The sequence below is a fragment of the Physeter macrocephalus genome, unplaced genomic scaffold (genome assembly GCF_002837175.3).
Source record: "Physeter macrocephalus isolate SW-GA unplaced genomic scaffold, ASM283717v5 random_193, whole genome shotgun sequence".
Taxonomy (NCBI): Eukaryota; Metazoa; Chordata; class Mammalia; order Artiodactyla; family Physeteridae; genus Physeter; species Physeter macrocephalus.
Window position 1 is genome coordinate 1 of NW_021145454.1, and position 10,442 is coordinate 10,442.

The 10,442-nt window shown below is 58.5% G+C and overlaps 1 protein-coding gene across 2 annotated transcripts; it reads right to left on the reverse strand.

Moving 5' to 3' along the window:
• Positions 1-1,367: 1,367 nt before the first annotated feature.
• Positions 1,368-9,231, reverse strand: EGLN2 (egl-9 family hypoxia inducible factor 2). Of its 2 annotated transcripts, XM_024132665.3 has the most exons (6): positions 9,142-9,231; positions 7,033-8,093; positions 2,853-2,972; positions 2,293-2,406; positions 1,874-1,964; positions 1,368-1,608 (listed from the first exon to the last, which is right to left on the reverse strand). In XM_024132665.3, the coding sequence occupies exons 2-6, from the start codon at positions 7,855-7,857 to the stop codon at positions 1,553-1,555; spliced, it is 1,206 nt and encodes a 401-aa protein (XP_023988433.1). In that variant the 5' UTR covers positions 7,858-8,093; positions 9,142-9,231; the 3' UTR covers positions 1,368-1,552. The 2 variants fall into 2 exon arrangements, with proteins under 2 accessions (XP_023988433.1, XP_054938532.1); XM_055082557.1 differs by lacking the exons at positions 1,368-1,608; positions 1,874-1,964; positions 9,142-9,231 and adding an exon at positions 8,679-8,815 and having other exon boundaries at positions 2,094-2,406.
• Positions 9,232-10,442: the final 1,211 nt, after the last annotated feature.

Below are 10,442 nucleotides of genomic sequence, written 5' to 3' on the forward strand. Positions count from 1 at the left end.
GGGTTTTGGGTTGGCTGGAGGTTGGGGTACGCGTAGTTCACATCTCTGCCGGCCCCAGCCAAAGCGCAGGCAGAGCTGGATCCCGTGGTAGGTCGCATGTGCGCCCCAAGCCTGGAGGACCAAGAGCGCCTGCCCTACACCAACGCCACGCTGCAGGAGATCCAGAGCGTCTTCAGCGTGCTACCACTGGAGCTGCCGCGTGCCCTCACCTGTGACGCCCACATGCACGGCCACTTCCTGCCCAAGGTGCCCACCAAGACTGGGGATCCTGCGCAGGAGCTGGGCAGGGCCTATTAACAGAGATCAGCAGGCCTAAGCGTCCAGAGCGCTGACTCTGGGAGCAAGAAAGTAGGCGGCCTTCCTTGCCGCTGGCTTCGAAATGGGGTCTTGGATGGATGTTTGGAAGAGTCGCTTGCCAATTTTTCAAGTAACCCTTGCACATTGCCCCAGGGCACCTTCATGATTCCTCTCGTGTCTGCACACCAGGATCTCACCCGATTTAAGGACCCAGACTGTTTCAATCCCACCAACTTCCTGAATGACAAGGGTGAGTTCCAGAGCAACAACTCCTTCATGCCCTTTGCCCCAGGTGTGGGCTGGGCAGGGAGGGGACCAGCCTGGACATGCCGTGGGGTGCATGGGTTTCTCATTCCACACCCCCATGTCCCAGGAAGGCAATGTGCCTGGGTGCAGGCCTGGCCCGATCCGAGGTCTTCCTCACCTCCATTCTCCAGCAGTTCTGCCTGCTCCCTGTGGGGAGCCCCGCCAACATCGACCTCACCCCACAGTGCACTGACCTGGGCAACGTGCCCCCAGCCTTCCAACTCTGTATGGTGGCCCGCTGAAGCCAGGTTCAGCCACCCTCTGCTCACTGGCTTTCAGACCTCCTTACCCTCTTTGGTCAATAAAGGCCCTGAATTGCAGATGGAGGGGTCTTCTTACCAACAGGGAGTGAGAGAGTCAGTCAGATGTGTGCAGCTCTGAGGTAAACTTTTATTTCTTGGCTGACAGGACTTGCAGACCTATGCTCCTCCCAGCACCTTTTATCCTGCCCAAGCAGCGGCAGCCTAGTCCAAAAGGTGCCATGGCCAAAGGGGTTGGGGAGTCACTTCACATTCCAAGCTGGAGGAGTGGGGGGCTTGGGGATACTCCCCCACAAACCTTTGCCAGCAAGAGGCCATGACTCACCCCAACCCCAAATCCTGCATTCTGGCGGGAGGTGGCAATGCCTCCTTCCAGCTCTCCAAACCTGAGAGGGACATGCATGACCAGACAGGGCAGGACACAGGCCCCCAGCTCCAGTAATGGCAGTCCCCAACACCGGCCTCTGCCCAGGTCACAACCCCAGCCCCCATCCCAGGGCAGCAGAGGTCTCTCCTCCTCCTTGGTCCTCAGCGATGGATGGAGCCCTCCACACCAGGCAGAACAGAGGCAAAGTCAGAAGCAGCGGCAGTGGCAGGGAAGGAGCAGGCACCGTGACTGGCAGCACCGGGCCCAGGGCTCTCCCGAAGTCAGGGCAAGCTGTCTGTCCGTGCAGCTCTGGGGCTAGACACTAGGTGGGCGTAGTCGGCTGTGATACAGGTACTTGGACACCTTTCTGTCCTGATGCTGGGGGTGAAGGGGGACAGGAGACTGAGTCATCAGGAACGGAACTAAGAGGCCAAGGAAACCTGGGAAGATGGGGAGATGACCAGAAGAGATGGGGCTCATGCTGGGGATACCAGGAGAGTGAACTGTCTAGGGAAGGTCGGCAAAGATGGGGAAAAATGAGTGACAGGATTCAGTGAGAGACTGATGAGGTGGCTTGAGGCCTAGGGAGGTACATGGAATAGGAAGGACTTGAGGGAGGGGACACTGTTTGGGAAGCCGGTACCTAGCTGATACTTGTCTTTGGCTGCTGCTCGCTCCTTGGCATCAAAATACCAGACAGTGATGGCGTACCTGGTGGCATAGGCTGGTTTCACCTCATGGGGGTTCCGCCGATCAGACCAGAAAATGAGCAGCCGGTCAAAGAGTGGCTCAATGTTGACTTGTCTTTGGCTGCTGCTCGCTCCTTGGCATCAAAATACCAGACAGTGATGGCGTACCTGGAGACCAGAGCAGCCCCAGAGGGTGGTTAGAGATCACTTTTCTTCAATTCCAGCCATTATATCCACCCCGAGCCTCCCCCTCTTGGCACGCCATCACTTCCTAGTCACTTCAGGGGTCTGACAAGACTTTGCTGGCACAGGGGGAGCACCTGGGCACATTCCCGAAGTATGGACCATACCTGGTGGCATAGGCTGGTTTCACCTCATGAGGGTTCCGCCGATCAGACCAGAAAATGAGCAGCCGGTCAAAGAGTGGCTCAATGTTGGCTACCACGGGACGGCCCTCAGGGAATATCTGTAGCAGGCCGCCATGCACCTGAAGGCAGGCCAGAGGATGAGGCAGCAGGCTGGGAGTCCTGCCTAGAGCCCCCGCCTTGCACTGCCGGCCCCCAGGAGCCCACCAGGGGGCATTATAACTGCACACATCACTCCCTCCCACCACTCAGGCTCTCAAAATGAATGACAACCCAGAGTCTGCATCACCATGGAGATGGGCAGGAAGCTACTTAAGAAGACAGGAAATGGGGCGGGGGAGGTGCTCGTTAGGCTGGGGGCTGGGCAGACAGCACCATTCCCCAAAGAGGGGGAACTGCCGCCACACAGTCCGCTGAGGAGGAGGTCCCATTTCCCAGAAAGAGCCACTGGGCACATTCCACCGCCCCCCAGTGGGTTGGGAAGAGGAAGGGGACAATGCTAGAAGCTGAGCTGGGAAAGGAAAATGCAATGGATGCACGCCACGCCACCCCACCCTCAACATCCTACCTTGACGTCCCAGTTCTGATTCAGGTAATAGATGCAGGTGATGCAGCGCCCATCGCCATGGGGATTGTCAACGTGTCTCACGTACCCCAGCCCGTTACCTGGGTAACATGCCACCATGGCCTGGCAGAGACGGATGGAGAGGGTTTACTGAGGCTAGCTGGCAGCGACTTTTGAGGAAGCAGCCATCACCTCCTCTTTCTCACCCCTCTCAGCCCCTCATCTTTCCTCAGGTGTCCTGGGTTCCAAGGGTTCCAGCACCCAGACTTTCTCCTTTTCCAGCCAAGCCTCCAGCCACACACCTCACGCCCCTACCCCCACCGCGTCTGGCGCCGACATGTAGCTCAATGAGCAACTGAGGACTTGGTTTTTTAAAGATAACCTGACCCCACGTCAGACATTTCACTAGGATAAAAGCAATTTAAACATTTCCTGGTGTGCAGGGATGTGGCCTCACAGCCCCACACCAGGAGTTCTCTCCTTGAGCTGTAGAGTTGGAATGACCTGGGACACTGATACCCAGGCCCACCTCAGAGGTTCTGATGTACCTGGTCTCAGGTGGAGCCTGGAATTTTTAAAGGTTCCCCAGGTAATTCTAATGTGCAGCAACGTTGAGAACCACTGACCTTAACTATAAAGAATACCCGCTAAATAATCTGTCTCCTACACAACTGAACAGGTACCAAAACCTAGAATGTGACCAGAACCTGAGATCTAATCCCACCTCCAAGGATAACCTGCCAAGTAGCCTTGGACAGTCTCGTCACCTGAATGGGCCTCAAAACGCCTCATTTGTAAAATGGGGCTAATAAACACCTTCGGTTTACAGCAGTAGCATGAACCCCTCTGAGAACATGACTTTGGAGGCTCCTGACCTGCACAGATCCGAGTCAGACCTTGTTCCAGGTCTCGGCTTCTGTGTGTACAGGTCTAGCCACGGGGTTCTCGCCACTGCCCTAGGCAGCCCTGGCCATTCTGAGTCCTGGGCCTAGCCACTCCGGGCCTGTTTCTCATCAGGTACCCAGCAAAATGATGGATGTGATGTGAGGAAAAGGGCCCAGGTGTTCCTGCAGACCTATGTCCTGGGTTCAAGTCTCAGTGCTGCCACATAAGCTCTGATGTGGGGCAGATGACTGAACTTCCCCGTCTCCAGTTCCTCATCCACGAAATGGAGCTAACAACTACTTTTTTGGAGATTTTGCCGGTTTTGCTCAAGGGTGGGGTGGGGAAAGGGGTCCAGTGCTGCAACCTCTTCCCGCACAACCCATGGCCACAGCAGCCAGAGGCCCCTTACTCCAGCTCACCACTGCTCAAACCCCTTCAAGTTCCTCGCTGCATCCCAAGAGAACACAAATCCCTGACCACAGCCTCCAAGGCCACTAGCCTCATACACCATCTCCAGCCTCGAAATCCTCCTCACTCTTCTCTGACCAGGCCAAGCTCATCCTCAAGGCCTCTGCACCTGCCTGAACACTCTTCCACTGGTTCCCCTTGTTATTCAGGTCTCAGGACCAGGAGCACCTTGAGTCCTCTAGCTGAAGGCACCTGGGCTGATTTCCCATTCCATCCCTCTCAATGCAAAATCAGCACAGGTACCTGTTTACCTAGTACTGGCCCCTAGGGCCAGGCCTGTCTCCCTAGTGCCAGAGAGGTAGCTGCTGATTAAAAGTACTCCTCTGGGTCTCAGGGCCTCCATTCCGTCCTTCCTGTGCACCCTCACAGGGTCTCCCACCATGCAGGCAGGGACACACTCTGTAGTCTGTCAGGGAATGGGGCTCCTGTGTGTGTGAAGGGCACAGGAACAGGCCCTTTAAGGCCCCCCTCCCCCCACATATACTCACCTGGGAGTGGGGCTGGGGGTGGCATCCTCCGGCCCCAGAGAAGCATCTACTTCCTGCCCCCACAAGGGAAGGGACAACAACCAGAGTAACACGGAAACTTGCTCCCCATACTTCCATCTCCAGGAAGGGGCAGCTAGGATCACTGTGCATGCACCCACCCCCCACCCCCCCCACACCCCCCTTCGATCAGAATCCCAGGTCTCAGCCAAGAGCAGCAGGCCCCACCTCCAAACTGCTCTTAAAGGGGCCTCCCGGGGTCACCTATGGCAGTCTTTGATGGCAATGGGAGTCAATCCCCTCCCACCTGCAGGTCAACTGAGCAGAGGAACTAGGGAGAGGAAGAAGGCAAAAGAACTCGGGGGCCACCGAGAGGCAGGTTGCTACCAGCCGAAACCACACTGGTGACCCACCCCCCGACATCGTGACCACCCCACACTGTCTTACTCCAGAGCCTGGGGAGGGAGCCCAGATGTTGCCCTCTGAAGGCGAGGAAGCCTGCAGTTGCTGCCTCACTGGGGCAGGGGAGGGTCTGAGAGGAACTCCAGGGGCTGGGTTGGCTCTTCCCCTCCCTGCTTAGTCCAGCCAGGCTTGTTCTTACCTCCCAGGGCTAAGAAGTCTCAACACCCACCCCACCACCCCTCCAGGGCCCTGCTCCCAACCACATCCAAGGCACCAAAGGAAAAGAGATCTGCGCCCTCTCCCCTCCCCTCCTGAAATGGCCACAGCCTGGCTGGGGAGTTAACCTGGTTTTCCTATCCTGTGGATGAGCAAACGGAGGCTCAGAGAAGCATCCTGCCTTTGGCCACTCAACTCTTGTGGTCTCCCCACCAACCTCCCTCCTGTGAGGATGGGTGACCCTGGGGAGAAGCTGCTGAACACCTTGTGGCTAGGGAGATTCCCACTGATCTCTCCTGCCCCTGGGAGGGGCCGCCTCTGGCCCTCCAGCTACCAAAGTAACAGGAGGGAGAGGGAAGCAGGACAAGTTCCAGCTGGGGTGGGGAAGCCAGTATGGCTTCAGCCCGGGGGAGCCCTAGTCCCCGAGCCAGCTCCAGCCTGAGACAGAAGCTGCAGAGACAGAACCCAAGATGGGATCTGAGGGAGGAGGGAGAGGACATCAGGAGCACAGCCTCATGCCTGCAGGGCAAAACACAGTCTGTGCCATCAGCCAGGCATCTCTGGTGCTGTGCAGTGGACACTCCCTACAGGGCCTTGTCCAAACACCACCAAACCTTGGACTCAAGGCCAGGATCCTCACACCCCTCCACGAGGAGAATTAACATGTCAGCAGGCCAAAAGGCCCTACGGACGACTGTCTTGTGCAGGGCTCCTAACCCCAGGTTCTTGAATGGGCAGCTGGAGGCCCAGAAGGCCCTGATCACTGACCATAAACTCCAATCAAATGAGCATTTTTCTTAAGACAGGGTCTGTGGTTTTTGGCAGATTCTTAAAAAGGCCCAGGTTCCAAAAAAAAAAAGGATTAATAACTGCTACTCTAAAACAAGAGAAAGGGACCAAGAAGAGATACAAGGGCAGAGGATCAAGGAAACAGACCAGAGCTGGATAAGGATAAAGTGATGGAGATACAGAACAGACAGGATGGAGGACAGGGTCTAGGATGGGGAGGGATGGGAAAGATGGGGACATAACCTCCACCTGGGCTGGCAAACAGCCACCCCCACAAAGCCGTCCGTGATGCAAATGCCATAGTATGGCATACAGTGCACAATGTAGCCCAGCACCAAGCACAGTGGGCAGTGCCTCCTCCCTAAGCCCGGCATCGGCCTCACCACTGCCACCCTCCCCCCTCCACCTTCTGGTTCTCCTACCCGGGAGACAGAACAGACAGACCAGAGACAGACAATGGACAGGATGGACTAGATATACACGAGTAGATGAAAAAATAAGGGAACAGGGAAGAACAAAGACAGGGGCAGACAGGCAGGTACAGACGGCAGAGGCAGAAACCTGTGCCTGTCTACACTGAACATTCTTGGTCTAGGATCCATGAACAGACATCAGGCGGCTGTGAACGCCACTATGGCCCATTCAGATGTGGGGCTATGACTGTCGGCACCTCTCCTCAGGTTCTTCAAGAGGATCCCTGGCAGGGTCAAGAACCATGGTGACTACAGGCCAAACCCATGGTTTACAGGTACACAAACTAAGGCCACAGGGAGTGAGAGCCCAAAGTGAGCTCCCTCCAACAGTCCCTGCGCCAGAGCTGCCTGAACTCTTTTGTGACCCCAGAAGCCTATCTCCAAACCCACTGGTGCTCAGAGCACTAGGCATCCAACAAGTGCTGGGCAGCCCCCCACCCCACCACCCGGTCCCTGCAGCCTCACCTTGGTGCGCCCATTGATGACGTAGCTGCCCAGCCTCCCAGCACAGTGGCGGATTACAGCATCCACGTGGGCCATGAGGGCACCGATGCTTCGGCAGCCTGGCTCATGGCCTTCCACCCAGGCAATCTGGTCCCCACGGATGCTGCGTGGCGGGATAGCCCGCTGGCTCACTAGCTGCCCATCACGCAGGCGCCCGCCCCGCTTCAGGGCCTCCACCTCTGCCAGCACTCGGCCACCCAGTGCCGCCCCCAGGAAGCTGTCCTTGACGCAGATGCCATAGTACCGCATGCAGGGCACAATATAGTCCAGGGCCAGGCGCTCAGGCGCAGCGGGCAGCACCTCCTCCCTCAGCCCGGCGCTGGCCTCGCCGCTGCCACTGCTGCAGCCCTCCCCCTCCGCCTCCGCCTCCTGGTTCTCCTGCCTGGCCCAGGGCCGCTTGCTGGGGGCGGGGGCATCCCCACCATCCTCTGCCCATTTCCGTTTGGGGGCCTCGGGCCGGGCGCCCTGGGCTGCCAGTCGCCGGCACCCCTTGGTGACCAGTGCCGCAGCACCCTCACTCTGCAGCGGCCGCAGCTCGCCGCCATCCTGCCCACCGAAGCCCTCCCGCAGGGGGCTGGCTGTGGTGGAAGTAGCTGTGGCTCTGGGGGTCCCACTCCCCGCCGAGGCCTCACCAGGCCCTCCTGGACGGTGGTAGGACAACAGGGGACAAGGCAGGTAACTCTCCACCCCCATCCTGGCCCTGCTAGGCTCCAAGGGCTCTGACACCGAACCCGGCAACTGAGGGAGAGCCTGACTCAGGGGCTGCGGCTGGCACGGGCTGTCCATGGCAGCAGTGTCTTCATCCCCCGGGCATGGAGGGCACGGCCCAGGCCCATGGTGCCACCCTCCTCCACCTCCTCCTCCTCCACTTGATGCAGCCGGGGGCCGGGGCGGCTGGGCCTGGCGTGGGGCAGGATGAGGCAGGGCAGATGGCAGAGGCTTTTCTCGTGCCCTGGGGGTGCTTGCTGGTCCCCAAGTCCTCTGCTGTCCCTAGGGGCTTGGGAAGGGACCTGTCACGGTGGCTGGAAAGAGAAACAGAGAGAGAGAGAGAGAGAGAGAGAGAGAGAGAGAGAAAAAGGAATGTGAGAAGAGCTACAGGGAAGAGGGCTGGGCGGGGTGGGGAGTGGCAGGGGCAGTAGATAGAAAGACAGACTTGGCTACAAAGACCCCAAAACCTGAGGCCACGTGGGGAAAAAGACTGGGACTTGGGTGGAATCACTAAGAGACAAGGGGCAATAAGGGGGCAGCTGGAGGAGTGAGACTGGGTAGATGACCCACAGGCAGAGGACTGCAGTGGGAGCTGTGGGCGAGAGACACCCTCAGACAAACACAGACCTACAGACAGAAAAGAAGAAGGGGACTTGAAGTAGAAAAGGATGGAGGAGTGGGAAGTAGGAGAGTTAGAAACACAGACCGGAGGTGGGGGGGGGGGCGGGAGGGGGAATCTGCCTGGAAGACACAGAGGGAATGTGGGGATCTACAGACCGTGGAAACTGGGGGGTCCAGAGACAGAAACACACACCGGAGAAGAGCAGGGAGGGTGGGCCTGAGACAGCCGAGCAGAACCCAGCCCAACAGGAGGAAGCCCGTTAGGGACTGACACACACCCAGACGGAAGGGAGGTCCTGAGACAGACAGACGGAAGGGACCCGTGGGAGCAGGGTCCACAGCGACAGAGGGAAGGGTGGAGGAAGGCTCATGCACTCGGGGAAAGGACGACGGAAAAAGCGCCCCCCTCCCAAGTCCCTTCGGTGCGGGTCCTGGGGCCCCTCGGGGCACAGCAGGAGACGAAGACAAGGCCTAAGGACCGCTGGAACCCCGTGTCCCCACCCCTCCCCTCCCCCTCCGCCCTCTCCCTGCTCCCCCCCAACCCCCCCAACGGCCGGCGCTTAACATGCCCGGCGCACGTTCCCTCCCCCACGCCCCACCCCCACCCTCCCCTCCCCAGGGTCGCCAGGCTTCGCCACAGAGTGCTGGGCGCGCGCCCCCGCACCCCGCCCGGCTCGCGCCGGCGCCCGGCCTCAAGCGCCTTCTCCGCCCCGCTCCATGCCCTCCCCGCGGTCTCCTCACCGAGGTTTTTCCTCCGGCCCCGGCGCCGCCGTTTGTGCCAGCCGCCCTGCGCCGCACAGCGCGCCATACCCCGCCCCCACCACCCGCGACGCTCCGCCCCCGCCTCGCCCGGTGGGCACGTGACCGCATCCGGGCGGAGGAGACCAGGGCTTGCGCAGGCGCGAGTCGCGCGAGGCGGGGCGAGGAAATTCAGAACACCCTCTCCCTCGAGAAAGGGGAAACGGATCAGTCGCAGACGCAAGGCTTTTATGCACTCTCCGCTCCGCCCCTTCTGCGCGAGAGGAGGAACGCAGTTAGGAAGGGCTGGATCCGGTGGGGGAGTTTCGGCGCATATTATGCCAAGCGAGTGGGAGGGGTATGCAAATAATCCTATTTACATATACAGGCCCGCCCCCTTGGAGCTGAGAACGCGGCGGAACGATGAGTAGCAGGGTAGGGGAGCGGCATACAGATCATCGGTATTATTTACATGGACAGCTCCGCCTTCTCACAGCCCAAGAATAGGAATATTGAGAAACGTCTGCGCAATTAGTTGGGAAATATATGTAAATTTGCACGACAGTAAGTAATTTACATAAGGACTTTTTATAACAGAGGAAAAAAAGAGCGGAACGTCCTTGAGAGAAGGGAAAAAGAACCAGAAGGGACGTGCAAACATTCTGACCCGCTCCACCCTGCCCCATCGGGACAACTGTGTGGCGCCCGAATAAAACAACCTAGGAAAGCTACTCAGAGAAGACATTTGCATGACAGCCTCGAGTCTCTGGACGACCTGACCTGGGAGGACTATGCAGATGAGGTCATTTAAATGCCCCACCCCCTCCGCCAGCACCCAGGCTGAGCAGGGACTCAGGCCTCCCGTGAGGGTGGTTTAAGGCCAAACTGGGGATGGGAGAGCAGTTGGGAGTGTCCTCAGTGGGCTGCACCTGTCCCTGGCAGAGCATGTGCGGGTGTCAGAGGTTCACCTGGACACAGGAGGCAACACACTGATCTCAAATATGCACAGGAGTCCCGGTGGCACAAAAGCCCACACAGTCTTCATGGGCACACACAGGGTTCATGGTCACACACAAGTGGATCAAAGGAGTCAAATTCACAGCAAAACACACACAGACCTCAGGGGCACACAAACACAGTCACACACCAAATAGACACTGCCTCAGACTTTCAGGAATCAGACATGCATAGCTATCACCCACCGGGCCCAGACCCAGGGCTCAACTACAGGCCTGAATTCTCATTCCCTAGCTTTGGTGTCCCAAACAACGCCAGCCTCACAGACACAATCACCAAGGACACAG

Bases quoted from the DNA above. Each gene is read 5' to 3' on its own strand.
- EGLN2 (XM_024132665.3), bottom strand. From the start codon at position 7,857: ATGGACAGCCCGTGCCAGCCGCAGCCCCTGAGTCAGGCTCTCCCTCAG. The intron at 2,973-7,032 runs GTGAGGCTGCAG...CGTCTCTGCCAG, and splicing joins TCATCAATGGGCGCACCAAG to GCCATGGTGGCATGTTACCC. The intron at 2,407-2,852 runs GTAGGATGTTGA...GCCTGCCTTCAG, and splicing joins ATCAGAACTGGGACGTCAAG to GTGCATGGCGGCCTGCTACA.